Here is a 16,903-nt window from a genome sequence, read left to right on the forward strand (position 1 = left end):
AAATGTCGCCTAGAAAATACGTGGCTGTTGGAAAACGATGTATCTACCAACCTGCATGCTGTTGGCAGCCTGACACTTGGTACTACTAGGCAGTATTTAAATGAAGCAATGAAGAATTATTAAAGGATATTCAGACATTACATTTTTTAACAAAACCCTTCCTTCATTCCCTTTAATTGCCCTTAGCTGTTTTGCACAGATGGAGTCCAGATGAACTACAGATACAACTGATTTATTCATTACACACAATAATCCTACCTAAGAACCATTTAAAACTTCTTGGGAGTTCTTAATTCATTGTAATTGTGGGTTAATTGTATGATTTGAGCTTCCTCTGTCCATTGAATGGAGAAAATAGTTCCCTCAGGAAAACAATATATGCCACCCAGTTAAGAAAAGTTTGATTTAAATAATCAAGCTCAAAACTTAAAACAAACAAAAGTACTTTTGACAGAACATGTAATTAAATTATAAAATGCGTGGTCACAGGATATTGTTACGGAAGCGTAGATTTTTGCATCCATTAAAAGCCATCAGGGGCTAATATAAACAAAGATTAAGGCATGAACTCTGTCTCAGAAAGTCTCTAAACCACAGCCTTCTACAAAGAGAGAAGGCTTCATGAAACACTGCTCTAGATTTGCTCAGCTCCTGTATTGGACACTTTAGACTGGCTGCTGGCAGAGCAAAACAGACCTTTGTTCTATTCGGCTACGTCCACTTTGTGTTCACAATAAAACTGTGTTCACTTTTGGAAATATTCACACAAGTTCTAGATTGCAATTTCATTTAAATTCCTATTAAAATCTTTCCAAAGAGAAAAGAAATGGTGATCGATTTACTATTTCTCACAGTTCTATTATGGAGGTAGAGGTAGACAGTGGGCTTTTTTCTTACCAAATAAATGTGTTTCATTCTACAGCAAAACTGCCAACAAGGTGAAGCAGCAAAATTTAGCATTTTATGTACTTTTGGTGTACTGAACTGAGTGGGATAAAAGGAAGCTAAAGCAACAGCCCAGAAACAAAGAAACAAGGATCAGACACTTTGGAGGAAAAAAAAAAAAAGAGAATATATTTACACGTCAGTTAATAATATAATAAACAAACATGACTTTGAATGCTTTCCAAATAAAGCAGAAATGCAAAAGTCAGCCCTTTTTTTTCCTGAAGAGCCCTACTGATCTGTGAAATTACTAAAATGATGAAGAATTCAAACCATTGCTAAATCCTAACTTAATTTTGTGACTTCAAGTATCAAAAGCAAGAAAGAACTATTTTTAAATAGGAATTTAGATTGTTTACGTGTGTGTATACACATACGTAAACACTTCTATATTTAAAATGTTGACAAGTATTATTCAAACTAGAGAAGCTCAAATGGCACTATGATAATATTCTCAAACATATGGAAGATGACTGTTACAGAAAATTTTTTTTTTTTTTTTTAAATGGAAAGGACTTTGAAGGCTTAATGGGATGATGTGGAAACTCAGTATAGAACTGGCTATTTGAAGCGAGTTTTGAGCAAAGGATCCTCCACGATGACAGTTTCTGGCTTAGGGCCAAAGCAAGAGAGCCACATTGTGATAGCTGAAATCAGCAGGGACATGAAAGATAGAGCACTTGGCAATTCAAGTGAGAAAGAAGTGCTGCAAGGGTATTTTCCGTGAGTCACACAGCTTTGGCATCTGGTTGCCAGCTCCTGATGAGGTTTACAGCACACCGCATGCTCTTCTCTCTCTGGAAGAGTATTATTAATCAATTCGAAAAGGGACATTTTCTCTTTTAAAAACTTCTGTATTATTGCAGGAGATATTGCAGGAAATAAATAACAAATATTTATTGCAAAAACATATGATAAAATTTGTTTAGCACATCAACAATGAACTCAGTTTAGTTCATTACTCTGCAAAAGGAAAGCTAGAGGACCAAGAAATAAAGGTATCTCATTTTCTTCAAAGTATGCCAATATGTGTTATATTGGATACGCAGAAGACACCAGCTGTTTCTGTCATTTCACTTGCCTTTGGGTAAAACTTCAGAAATACCGTAAAACCATGGAGAATACTTGAGCTCAGATGGAGAATACCTGAAACTCTGCCAAGGACATCCAAAACAATTCGTGAACTATTAACATTATTTTCTAAAAAGATGTATGCTCAATTTGACTTGGAAGGCAAGCTTGAAAACAAGTACCACAGGTAAATGTGAAAAGAACAGTGCCTATTATTTGTTTCTCCCCTCCTCTCTCCATATCATCTCACTAAATTAAATATAAGCATGCCCGGCCACAATGCAGCAGAGACTGCATTTTAGCCTTAAGGTAAGCAGTGAAGTATTAATATCAATCATTAAATGACAAATTTCTTAAAATAGTTTCCACAATACCTGAAAGGCATCCTGATGTTCATTCTTTCTGCGTATTTGCACAATGTCTCCCACGGACAGTGAATTTTAACAAACATGATATCACTGTTTGTAATAGCTGGCTGTAAAGGGCAGTAACAAATAAATACATATTAATAATTCAAACCTCTATGGCATTCACCTTTCTAAAAGCATTCTTCAGGGTCAAATTCTGTTTTTAGGCCTGAAGTGGCCATACAAGTCTGAAAACAGTGTAAGTGCCCTGAGCTAGACAAAGGAAAATTAATAACTTTTTTTTTCTCCCAAGCCTTGTAATATCAGTAAACTAGAAACTGTCAAAAGGAATCTGTAGGACAGATCTCTGCTCATAAACACAGCAGAAGTAGAGAAAGGTTTTATGCAGCTTTTTTTGACACGGAATAAATGAATTAATTTTAATTCATTTCAAATGAATCAAAATCATCTTAGATGAGCAGTTTGAAGACCATTCTGTGTGTCTCCCATTTAAGGAGAATAGAGTGCAGCTGCTAGAGACATAAGAACAGCCGGGAGAAGGCTGCAAGTCCCATTCTGCCGAAATGGTAACTGCAGGGAATGGTTAAGTAATTGCGATACCTGCTATGAAATTATAAATGTGATCTCTGTATGAGCTGAGTTTTTTTGTAAAATTACAAGTAATACTCTACACAAATGTTTTTCATCACTAATTTATTCGTACATAAAACAAGAGTTTCAGCATTATAAGTTCTTATATTTATCTTTCCTTACGAACACTTCAGTTCCACACCCTTCTCCCAGATGTATTTGCTTGAGTTTTTATAAGTAAATATTTTGATAGAGTTGAGTCTGATTAAAGCCTCCCAAAACCTCAAGTAATGCAAGGTCTGGTAAGTAAAGGTAAAAGAAAGTTTAGTTAAAGGGTTAATAAAATTTAAAATGTTCACAATTCTACCTACCAGTTCCATAAAGTCATATCACAGTTCAATAATACTACTTCTAGGATTTTCTTTTTCTCAAAAGATGTGGATAAAAAAATACTACTGGAAGACAATTTAAAACACTTGATATCTAGAATTATGATCTTATAAAAACATATTTTTTCTGAAGTGTCAATACTTCTGAATTGACTCCAGCTGAGCTTGTTCTGATTTCAATAAATATCCCAAAATCCAATAATTTTTTCTACGAGGCTCCAAACAATTTTTAAAAGCCTTAGAAACAAATTTTAAACTACTGTCAGGTCCGTTATTTATGAATATTCAACATGCTACATTGTCAGCTAGAACTTGCACAGACTTCAAAACAGTTAAAAGCTCATTGCTTTAAACACAGAACATGTAAGCTAATTCTACTGAGTTGAAGAGTATAAATCAGGATGAAAGACACATTAAGTATAAGAGCTTACTTCAGGATAGACGAAATATATGCCTGTTTTATAAGCAATTCATGAAACAGCAGAAATCCAAGGCTGTTTTCCTGGCTTTGTCTTCCTTTCTTTTTATATTAACACTGTCTTTACTGATATCCCAATCACAACAGCAACAATTTAACATGCTTGTGAAATGGTTCCAGATGGACAAATAAAGGCATTTGCCCATCATTTCACAGAAGGAAACTGAAAATTCCTGAATATCCACCACACTCCACTACCACACAGTAGGAAAGGGAAAAATAAAATGCAAGCAAAAGCACAATTCCCTGTAATTTATTTTTTGACAATGCAAAGAACACCTTGCTTTTCATATTTATTTAGAAGATTGATTGTGAGCACCTAGACACAAACATTAATTAATCTCTATGGTACCAGCAACTGTAGTAGGAGCCTTGAAGAGATATTAACTTGGAATTTTGGGAAAACAAACTATAACAGATCGGAGTCAAGACAACAAAATCACACCCATGCAACTGAAAAGGAAAAAAAAAATCCCTTCTAATACCCAAAGTTTTTAAAAGTTTCAGTATTTAAAAAAAAGGGAGGAGGGATTTGACAGTGAAACTTTGCACTCTGCATAAAATATGAATTTCATTTTTAAAACTATTAGAATAACAGGCCTTTTTTTTTTAAAATGTATTCAAGAAAATTCAGAAGCCTGAACAGTAGCACTTAAATTGTCAACTAGTCTAGCTCAAAGAACCCAATGCAGATTAAGCCATGTAAACTAGAGATGGATTAACTTGACATTGAAAATCTTTACCCCTTTAAAAACAGAGACATTTATTATCATGCATTCTGCTGAAAGACATAGAGGTTACATATTAAAGCAACAACATGAGTTACTGAAGCTTCTTCTGTTTTGCAAGCATAAGGTGCTGGAAGTTCTCCCTCTATACTGGACTTTTACCTGCTCCAATTTAAAAGTGATTATACTTTGGGGAGTACGTGCGTGAGTATATATGCATACAAGCATGCATTTATATGTGTACAAGCATACATGTTAAACACACACTATCAAACAATTGTTATTATTAATTTTATAGCATTAAACAAAGCCTGACTGGAAAGGCTTGTAAGATTGTAAGGAATCATTTATAAATCCAATAAAGTATGACAGTATTAGAACCACATAAGCTACAAGGCTCACCTCTCGTTCTAACATCAACCCTTCTGCTCTCAAATTCTTCTCAAACGTGCTTCTTTTTTCTACCTGTGGACTAGACTTTTTGTAGACCAAGATGTAATCAATGCGTTTTTTGCCGTCTTTGAAGAAGAGGCTTGATGATGCCATGGCATCAGTCTGGAGAAGATAAAATAAAAATACACTAAATGTGGCATTCATAAAGATGAAGAGCCCCATTATGGATTTCCTAAAGCATGGAAATGTCCACATATCCACAGGATGAATATATAAAGAACAAGTCACAAGAACAGGCAGTTCATATGCATCAGTTGCTCAGGATTTCAAATTAATTAGAACAAATCAAAATAAAATAGCTCCACAAACCCCATATTCTAGCTATTTCTTTCAGCTGTGGAAAAACCTTAAAATTATTATATAGTATATACAGCTATAAACGTCTGCTAATCCTTACTTTCTGGTAGGAATTAATAAAATTTAAAGACAAGTAAATTAAACCAAGTTTCCCAGCTTTGTACCTGGGCATATTTTATAGAACAAACATACATATATTTTCTCCAAAAGAGAAATATATCTAAAAAATTAAAAAAGAAGTGCTATTGATTGGAATGTTTTCCTGGATATTCCTGTTGAAGTGCTTTTTCAATGTCACGTTAGCAATGTTCAAATCTTGTCTAGTTCCTTCCCACCATGCTTGCAAACACCAGGGATTCTCTGACCTCGATATGGAAAACCCTGCTTTACATGCTGCTGCTGAAAGCTATTTTTGCATTCTGTGTTTTGCATGATTCAGAACAGACAGTGACTATATCAACTGGTGTCAGACTATGAAGACTTTGAAATCTGAAAAGGTAAACTGAGAAACTATCATCATCTTCTGGAGAATGCAGCACTCATTTTAACACAAAATGTCCAGAACAACTATGTTAGTTTGAAGCAAGATACATTACACCCATATATATGGGACCAGAATTCTATGAATACTGCATCTTTTAGCCAATAGGATGCTAGTCTTAAAAATTCATCCTATTTGGATTGTTTGATATGAAATTTGTAATACTCAGAGTTATATCCAATAGTTACACTCTCTATTGATAAATAGAACCAACTGCTAGTGCACGATATCAGCAGTATAAATACTGGATACCGGCTCACTTGTTTCTACATGAAAGGTTTTACTTACTCCCACATACCTCACTGCCAACTTTCTACACATTTAGTGCTTCTGAGAACTCCTCAGTCTGCAAAAACTAAAGTTTTCTAACAAGATTCTTCCTCTGTCTCTGCTTTTTTTTAAACTCTGAAAGCAAAAACCAAGGAATAGTCATTCTCAGACCACCTAGTGTTACAAAAAAGTGCATCATCAAACGTCTGGGAACATTATTTAAGTACATTAAGCTTCAATTTAGGTATAATTAAGCTTCTTTTTCCCCTCAGCAGCTGGCGATGGCATCAATTGTCTTTCTTTTCCAGATGACACTTTTCAAAACTAACCATAAAAGCATTCTGTTACCTGCTCCAAGGTACATACCTGCTTACAAGTCTATAAATACAAAATGAGTGTTAGAAATCTCAGCTTCGTCACACTTGGCTAGAGTTATGCTGTCACTTTCATACTCTGCTTCAGGTGCAACCATCCAGATGTGGAAGCAATTTCAGTCTTTGGAACATAGGAGAGGTGAATTCAAATCCCTCCAGGTTAAGCCGAAACTAACCTGCGTCTTCTACTACCTGGGTAAAGGTCTTCATTTCTAAGCATAGAAGGTGGTATCCTTTTCTTTCCTCTTTGAATTGGCATTTGTCTTATTCAGAATTTTCTATTTGCTTCATGTGCAACTTGCTGTGAGATGTGTAACTAACTCAGGGCTACAGGGCGCAGCGCAGAGGTCAGGCACGGGGGCTTTGGTGTACGAGTGCTGGATGATCCCCGCCGCGCTTGTCTCCTCCTGTACGCCCAGGCCACTGCTGCCTTTCCTCCATCACAAAACAACGGATAACGTGGAATTCAGAAACCTCTGAATACCTGCCCTTAGCCTAACTGAGGGGAAATGCTAATTTAAGATGGGGGAAGAAACAGGCCAAATCACAGAAAATGTAACATGAACTAAAGTAACTAAAGTAAGTATTGTAAAGAATACATTATAGAATGTGATTAACCTCAATTTAGGAATCTATCCAGAGCCAATTATGGAGATCATCTACATGCAAAAAAACTCTAAAAACTAAAAAACCCAAACAAATCCAAACTACTAAATCCAGAGAAAAGAGGAACAAAGGCAGAGAAGACAAGCTGTCCAATGTAACCAAGAGAAACAATATGGAAACTAGAAAATAATTAGGAGAAATGGACAGACAAAGGAAGAATAATTTTCCAATCCTAAATTATTTTGGAAGCTTGTTGAGAACAGGAAATTATGCTTTCCTTGTGCTTGGATTTTGACTTCAGATTTTCCTTTTTTATTCCCATGAGAAATTAAGTCAAGGATAACAGAAAAAAATAAGGAAAACAATTTACCAATATATTGATCAAACATTTGTTGAAGAATAGCATACCCTATACTCTATTAATTTGTTTTTTATACATACTTTTATTTCTATTTATCTCAAGATATTCAGATAAAATAGTATCTGAAGTCCAAAGTAAGGTAGTCAAGATTGTTAATCAAGATTATTAGTGCACTGAACATAGAGTCTGCCACCCCTTCTTAGAATTCTGAACGGGGATAGTAGTAAAAACATTAATTTTCATTCTTTTTTTAAATGCTGTAGATGTAATGCTTTAAAGATACAAGATGCAGAGGTTTGAAGGCGAGGTAGGAGACAAAAGATTTGAAAGTGCAAGTTTGAATATACAAGTTTCTGAATACCCAAACTTTTTTCAGGTTCAAGACACAAGCAATGAATGCGCTCTTCAACAATGAAGAATTCCAGCACAAGTATTTCACAAAAGCAGATGAGAGCAGGCTTTTGTGGTCCACGAATCAGGCAAAATCACATATAAAAAGCCTGGCCAAAATTCCCCCAAATGGGAGATCTGGAACTTTTCTTATACAATTTCTGCTCATGCAATTACTGTACAGATATTATGCAAATTAAATCTACGTTGTTGTAATATACTTCTACCTTCCTTTGGATTATTATTTCTAGCCTTTCCTTCCTCATTTCTAAAACATCTGCTTTTCTTCAGTCTTGGAAAAACATGTTTTCTTTCTCCGATTAACAACAGTATGCAAATATGCCCTCAGATTCATCTACACTCAACAGAATTATTTGGAGGCAATATTCAATAAATAACGAGCTGCGTTCAGAAATTTTCTGTCTGCTCATCTCAGACCACTTTCCGAGGAGTACTGCCGCAGGCTGGGATGTGTGATACTGAAGCCACTTACGACAATCGTGCAGTGAACCCAACCTATATGCTATCGATTCCAAGACTGATTCACTTCAATGCTACTTGCACTTTACTAGTTTCACTTCAGTGTAATTCTCAGGCAACGTTGTCCACCTAACCTGTGCGAATAAAAGAATTTATTTGGCGATTTAGGTGTTTTTTCAGTTGATCTGAAGGAGCTCCATAATGTCTATGCAGAACAGGGAGCAGTAATTTCAATTAAACGTATGAGTCAAGGTATATTGGCCACTATCTACACATAGCACAGTGAATCAGTCTTTTAGTACAGTAGACATTCAGGCAAAATCACATTTATTAATTATCTGCTGTTTTGACCAATAAATCTCTGATTCATTCTTTCACTTTTTTCTCGACACAGCGGAGGAGAAAAGCATCAGAAGAAATATTTTGTGCAAAGCCCTTGCTCTCCTCTACTCTTTTTAAGATTTCCTGTTTCACCTGGAAAATGTGTGTAAAAAGGACTGATCAATGTTTGTTTTTCTCTCTAATCCTCTTCATCTTCTCTATCCTCTTAGTTTTCCAGTATCCACCTGATCAGCTTTCCTACATTTACACATATATGAAAACTTACTGAAGTTTGATTTGAGAAATTCCTTTTAGAGTATTGCTATATAGTTCAGCTTGCAAACCCAAGTTTTAATTTCACCTTGTTCTTCCCAAGTCTTTAAATACAAGAACTTTAAATCTTATCTATTTGTGTACTGAGGCTGTGAAGTGCTTCCTCACTCAACAGTAAACTTGTTCATAATGCAGAATCATACTCCACTGGTTTGCATCAGAGTAAAATATTACCTAAGCCTTTGCCACTACAGATCCGCTGCAGTTCCTTGCTTTTCTTTATTATTTGCCATCATTTTTTGGTTGATCTGTAGCTTGTGATTATTATAACACATAACATGACACACTGCTGCTAAGTCTCAAACAGTGTAAAATTCAAAATACTGACATTATCATTCAACTGAAGTTTACACTTTACACAAGACAAAACAAGTTGATCAATTTAACCTAGAAAAAGAAGCTTTCGCTCAAGCAAAAAAGGCAAAACAAAAGTATAATGCAAATATTTAGCAAAGTTATAAAATAAAAAGAGTTTACATTGCTATTCAAATCTGGTACAAGAAGAATTTCCTTGGATTTAGCCAACATGGAGGGATTTTTCAAGCAACTATTTTTCATATACTAATTAATAAGCAATGCCCTCTTTACAAAGTGGGAACAGCTGTTTTAAAGGCTCTTTCTCTCCCCAATTAATTTAAATAGCACAGTTCGCAGAAATTATAACTATTTCAACTCCACTGATTTCAGTCTACTGTTCAGCTCTGTAGATTAAACTTTTGCCAATTTTTCACCCCATACATAGAAACAAATTTTCTAGAAGAGTGAGTTGGAACCATTCCCAAAACAGTAAGCCAATTATAGGTTCATGTGAGAGTAAATGACATGGTACGGTAGGCTTCAGGTTTGCTGTATTTTATTAATAACAAAACCACTAGCAAATTTTGAAACTTACTGAAAATTACACAGTGAGAAATACACTGCAACATAATATATCAGTATACTTTCTTTTTTTTTTTTCCCCACTTTATACCAGTGAAAAGTTTAAGTTAATAAATAATATGTAGATACAACATTATCTGTTGTAACCATTCATTTCACCTTCACTCAACCATTGACAAGCCTCAACAAGGCTAACATAACAGCAAGTGCTAAAAGGCTGTCACAATCTCTATAGGCATATTCATTTTTATAAATTTTAAATTATTATTTATTTTCTTGTGGATGTGTGATTTATAGACCAAATTGTTCTCAGACACAGGCGTGACCATGAGGTATACAAGTGCAGAGAGAGCGCCTAGCGGGGCTGTGGATACTCGCTTTCTTCCTCGCTCATAATTCCCAGTCCTCTGGTTCACATGGGGGCAGTGCTCCAAAATTCTTCCTCTCAATCCCTTTCCTAAGCTCATTTACTCTATATTGCAGCTTTATCTCCTAATTGCAATTGCATTTAATACCTCACTGAACTTTGTTACGCTGGGCATAAGCAGTGACAAAACCCTGCTATTTTTTTAATCAATAAGCAAATTCCCACTGACTTGTCCAAATATTTACAACTTACATTGTGTAACAGCAAAACCTCAAGTACACTCAAACCACTATGAAAGGTTCTCTCTAATTTGCTTATACATAAAAGCTATGGAAAGAAACCTGTCTGGGAGAGAGCATGTCCTAGGAAGCACATGTGATATTTCCCTCTACCACTAGCCCAATGTTCAGCCAATTTCAGCTCAGGTTTCTACATATTTGATAACTTTCCATGGAATTCCTCTTCCATAACTTTGTCCAGCTGCCCCCAAATCCATGTAATCTTTCAGATTCCATAATACCTTTTATAAGGATTTCCACAGCTCTTTTAGGGAGAGCCACCTCCCTTTCTTGGTTTGAATTTGGGTCAAGTTAGCTTTATTTGATGCTTCATGGTTATAATTCTACAAACAAATATATGTGGTTTCTTAAGCTATATAGGACCTTATCATTACTTTAATACAATTAATGAAACTATTTGACTCAAATATCCCCTTAAAATTAACTGTTCCCCTAATGTACATTATATAAACGAAAAATTACTTTTTTTTTTAAAGCAATCACTATTCTTCTTTGGCCAAACATGTACAGTCCTCCTCTTATAACAGACGTTCTTACTAAACTTCACAATTATCTACAGACATGACCTATTAATAGAAAATACTAATGTGGAGGAAATATTAATATGTTAATGATAAATATATTAACATCCTATTATGTATATGCTATATATTGTCATAGTATATTATAGTATTTATGTTATATTAACAATATAAAATATTGACTATTTTGTAGGCTGAAGTTAGATTTTAATATTCAACAACACTTAACAGCATTCAAGCCAAGACAAAAAGCTAACCTCTTATAACATTCACCTTCACAATACAAAGGGACCCCTTAGTGGAGTTCCACTTTCTTATCTTAAACTTGCACCGTCAATCACTACTCATCTGACCATTGACCAATTTTTGGGAATAGCCTTTAGCAGTTTGTATGGTATTAATTATTCTAGGGGATTAATTAAAAAGCCATTTGAGGACTCTTAAATTATGTTGGCATTGTTTTATACAACAAAATAGTACAGACAACTGAAATCCCAACGTGCGAAGCTTTACTTCAAACTATTTGATTCATCAACTCGATGTCTACTTAAATGCATGTCATTATTGACTCTGGTTGGAATAGTGACAAAGAAATTTTTATTCAGGGAAAAATTCGAGGTACTTCTATGTGAATTTAGTCTAGGAAAAGCTGCATTATTAGACTCTGCATGTGTTAATTTTAATAAATGATTTTATTCTAATTTACCATCAACATCCAGTAAATCAAGTCTGATATGAAAGAAATTGTCTAACTTGTTCGTTTCACGTATAAGATTTTCGTTACCATTATCTAACATATAAATGCTAAACGAAGAGCAGGGAACAAGACCTTTAATAATTAGATTTTATTATTTGCTTTACAGTTTCCTGAAATTTGCCAGCAATGGTAATGAAAATGAGCATGATTTCTATCTATTTTATACATATATACACATAAACACAGAAGCTGACAACTTGTTATTTTAACTTCATCTGTTAGTTTGCTGCTGATGCACTTGGTAAGTTGCTTTAGATTGTATCTAAAAAATAGTTTCATCTACTACCCTCACAATCAACAGTTACAAATAAAACATTGTTAAAAGCACAACGCGAGTGCTAGTCTGGCAGCAAGCACAGAGCGCACTGGACTCAGCCCGGAGCAGGTTATTCTGACCCAAGGCACCATGCAGACAGAAACAACTTTTACATCGGGGTGTAGCTCAGGCAGTGAATAGCCTGTGTTTCAATCTCTGACTTCAAAGACTTCGTTTACTTAATAAAAAGAATACAAGGAAGTTTCATATTTATATGAACACATAGAGAACATCAACTCTCAGCCATAATCAACAACAGGAGCATTCACTTACGTAAGTGCCGACTGATACAGCGCACAAGAATCAATCCCCCACAGCACGATATGTTTATTTTGCCTCTGCAGTAGACAGGATGAAGTTCAACTTTCCTCCATGTGGGTGGCGTAATTTGGATTTAGATTTGCAAAATTACGTAAAGGAAAGTAAATATACCAACAGGCTAGCATCTGGGATCCAAAAGATGGATGTGCACAGCTGGGCCTCAGGATTCTTCTTTTACAATTTGGACCCCAAATTTACCAAATTTCTCTCCCCAAAATCTTTTTATTTCAAGGTGATGATGTTTAGAACAAAATTCATTTCCTCCCTAAGACAGCCTCTGAATTCTGACAGCTAAATGTGCTAGAGAAAAATCATTTTGATAAACTCTTACCAATAACGAAGCAATATATTAAAGAGAGACTTACTCAAATGTCCTGGGTTTTTTCCCAGGAAAACTAGAAGAGAAGGGAAGGGAAGAACCCACCAGTAGAAAGTGATGCTACTACTGGAAATGGAAGCCCTGAGTCGCAGCATCACCGCTCCATAATAGCACCACCTCGCCAGTAGCATTTTTTAGAGAGAAAGATGTAGAGAAAAGTTGTAGAACCAGAAAACGTTTGAGGAAGAATGAAAGACAAGTAAACAGACTGAAATGTATTCGCTTCCTCATGGAAACAACAACATGTTCACTGACCTACTGCTGCCACATAAAACTTTTGTAAACACCACCATAAAGTTTATTGGCACAGAGTCTTACAGCCCAAACAGGAACGTCTCACAGTGTATAAAATCACTGTACACTTGCAAGGAAAATCAGCTTGGAATGTAGGAGTAAGAGGAGGAGAATGAAGCTTGCAATGCAAAACACACTGGTTACCAGATGTGGGGCAAGGAAAAGCAGTTTTCTGTATCTCTTCATGTCTTGGCTTTTAAGAGGTGTTTTAGAGATAAAAATGGATAAGTTCAGGGCTATTAAATCATGTATAAGACAGAAGTAGCCATGGAAACAATTTGAGGAACGAGGGCAGGAATTTTGACAGAGGTAAAGTCTGATGTGTGAAATTCTTGGGCATGGTAACTTCCCAAAACTGCAAAATCTCCTGTTCTAACTCTGAGTAGAATGGTTATTTCTCATAAAAGAAAAGTTTCTTCCAATATAATTTACTATTGTTCTCAGAACTTCATAAGATGCTGTTAAGTAGAGCGATTACTGGCTGATTCATGAAAACCATCTCGTTTATTTTGGTTACTAATTCTCCCTAATACTGTTACCATGAACTTTGCATAAACACCTTCAGTAATATTCACACCGAAGAATGCCACCATTTCAGTGGTCAGTGTCTACATTCAGAGCTTGACTCAACTCTTACCTTTATGTATTTTCTGGAAATAAATACATTTCTGATGCTAACTAGAAGGGGCTTATTTCCATGAACAAAAGTGAGATTCCTAATTAATGCTTGCTTTGTTTCAGGATGTTTAAGAATCAAACCTGGGACTCCAACAAGGTTACAGACTACTTAAGTTACATGGAATTAGCTGTGAAAATATTTTAAGAGATTTTAAAATAGTACTAGGCTCATTTTTTACATTTTAAAAATCAGACTCTGATTAAGAATACTTTAAGGTGTGCTTTATGAGAAATTTTCTAAGCACACCACTAAGTTAGCAATCATCTTTTTGTGTTTGAAGGGTTTTGGGACGGATAAGCCAGAAATAGATTTATTATATTCATCCTTTCAATTACTTATTTCCAAAAATATAGACTGATTGATTTTAAGTGTATATTGTTTTGGTTTTTTCTCTTTTGCAAATAACCATGAGCATAATAACCTAGGAAAGAAAAGTGGAGACATATTTGCATATGCAAAGATATCCAAACTATCTTGGGCATCAGAGACAAGACAGCCTGGTTAACATGACAGGCTGCCATAATTACCCATGCTAATGTATTTCTGTGTATACTACACTGTACTGTGCAGAACCTAGCTGTTTTCTGAACAGAGGGGAAGACTTCCAGACCTTCCTAATAAATTGCAGTTTTAGGAGTAACTTTTTAGGAGTAAACTAAAGAATTAGTGATTATTCTAGCTTCTTCACAGAGGGCCTTCTTTCCCATTTTCGTTCTATTCGGACTTACAGAGTAAGCATGAAAAATACATTTGTATATAGTATGAAAAATACATTTTGCTTCAGGAAAGGAGTAGGTTTAGGTGATCTTATGCAAAATTTTGAAATGAAGTCTGTTCAATGTTACTGTATGAGGAAGCAGCAATGGAGGATGTTTGGAGATAGGAGGAGACTTCCCCTTTTTAATACTTCACCATTTCTATTTGCTCTTTAAGTCTAAGAGGGAGAGGTCTTAATAAGAAGCATACTGACATGACCACTGAAAATTTTTCTTTACATGTTTATTTTTTTAAACTTTCATCTTTATGAAAAAATTACTTACTACTTTCTCTGCATTTCCTGAAATATTTTGAGCTTTTTTTTTTTTCTTTTTGAACAGAACCTCACAGCAGATGAGAGCCATGCACTAGAAGCATAAAAATGAAGTTCACTTTTGTTGCACTTTACCATGTCATCCTATTCTCGGATAATGATTTTATCTGTTATCATTCCTTTTAAACTTTATTTACTTTTGTGTTATTAGACTGCATTTGTGGACTACTCCTTATCTATCAAGCTCTCTTTGCTATTCTCCTTTCCAGTACACTGTTGTCAGCTGACAACATCTTGTTCTTATTTATACACTAAAACATTTTTATTGCCAAACCTTCTCTTCCAGCACACATGCCTGACTTCCACTGAACACAGGAGCAGGATTATGAGTGAAATAATGTACGTGAAACTAGGGATAAATTGACAGAATTAGAACATATAGCACAAATCTGTGCAACTCAAAGTCATGGACTTAAACAGGAAAAAAGGAAAACAGAAAATAATTCCTGCAAAAGTGTGGAAAATAAAATATTAAGATTGAAGAACATTTTTATTCTGCAGATATTACATTTAATTTATTCCATTTTTCAATACCACCTGCACAAAATTCTGTAAGCAAAATATTTGTTTTGCAGGAAAGAGTGGAATAGGTATGTTCAAAATCACAACAAATCCAATAAAATGCTGCCCTGGTTTCGTCTGGGATAGGGTTAAATTTCTTCCTAGTGCTGTGTTTTGGATTTAGTATGAGAAGAATGTTGATAACACACTGATGTTTTAGTTGTTGCTAAGTACCCTGCTAGTCAAGGACATCCAGCTTCCATGCTCTGGAAGAGACTGGGAGGGAGCATAGGCGGGACAGCTGGCCCAGCTGGCCAACGGGGTATTCCATACCATGTGATGTCATGCTCAGTATATGAATGGTAGGCGTGTTCCAGGCAGTAGCGATCACTACTTGGTTATCGGTCAGTGCAGGTGGTGAGCAATTGCATTGTGCATCACTCACTTTGTATATTCTATTATTATTATTATTTCTTTTTCTGTTCCATTAAACTGTCTTTATCTCAATCCATGAATTTCACTTTTTTTTTCCCCTCCCGATTCTCCTCCCCATCCTGCTGCAGGGGGCAGGGGGAATGAGCAAGCGGCTGTGTGGTGTTTAGCTGCCTGCTGGGTTAAACCACAACAAATGCCTAAGCAATGTATTTCAAGTTTTCACGGGTAGATTTATCCTTTAATAATCACTGTAATAATCTACACTGAACATACTGAGTTTTGATCAACTTAAAATGAAATTTCACCAGTATGTCCAGCTGATTAAATACAATTCTTCTTATGTTTTAGCCAATTGCTTATTTAAGCTCTTATTTAAAATTCCTTAGAAGTTACATAACATTTCCAGAGACTGAAAGAGAAATCATTTCAGATGCTATCCAACACAAAGCTAGTCTGGACACGCAAAATTATAGCAGATATCAGTGGATACCAGAAAAAGGCAGTAAACTAGGCTACTGTATAGGCAGCATTTTGTTATAGTTCCTGAACCCATAGCGATAATATGTGAACTTTTTTCTAAAAATCCTTTCTTTACCTTGCCAGATAGCAAAATACACTACCTAGATAAAAAATTCATCTGATAAAAAATTCATCTGATCAAAGAGAGTAATAGTAATGTACTGAATGAAAGGAAATGGAAGTGTAATTTCTCAAATATTCCTATCTTGCCACTATACACGATAGTAATTGGTAGAGAAAGTAATTCACTGTTACTGACTTCGCTGCTTCTCTGGACAAATGTTGCCTTCCATTCAAGTGATAAAGTCCATTTAGCCTGCTTTCCTTTCTCAATGAAACTAGAACATTTCCAGTCAGGGACCTTCTCATTTCCTACAATTCCCTTGCCATAGCAAATACTACTCATTCCATACTTTGCTCAGCAGTCACTTGTTGGCATTATTCCTCTGCATGAGATCCTTTGGCAGAATCACGTACATGAAGTCACACTTTCTACACAATCTCAACAGCAGTTGGTGATGAAAATACGGCAGAGATGGATAATGAAGACAGCTTTTTAATGGGTCTGAAC

At 35.3% G+C, this 16,903-nt stretch overlaps 1 protein-coding gene across 1 annotated transcript in view; it reads right to left on the minus strand.

Moving 5' to 3' along the window:
* Window positions 1-16,903, minus strand: part of ANO3 (anoctamin 3) — a 222,379-nt gene that overhangs the window by 62,573 nt on the left and 142,903 nt on the right. Inside the window, exons 5-6 of the mRNA XM_075163291.1 lie at window positions 4,952-5,104; window positions 2,391-2,491 (exon numbers count right to left, since the gene is read on the minus strand). Of these exons, the coding sequence (XP_075019392.1) occupies window positions 2,391-2,491; window positions 4,952-5,104 (254 nt within the window). The remainder of the gene's footprint in view (window positions 1-2,390; window positions 2,492-4,951; window positions 5,105-16,903) is intronic.

The sequence above is a fragment of the Calonectris borealis genome, chromosome 14 (genome assembly GCF_964195595.1).
Source record: "Calonectris borealis chromosome 14, bCalBor7.hap1.2, whole genome shotgun sequence".
Lineage (NCBI taxonomy): Eukaryota > Metazoa > Chordata > Aves > Procellariiformes > Procellariidae > Calonectris > Calonectris borealis.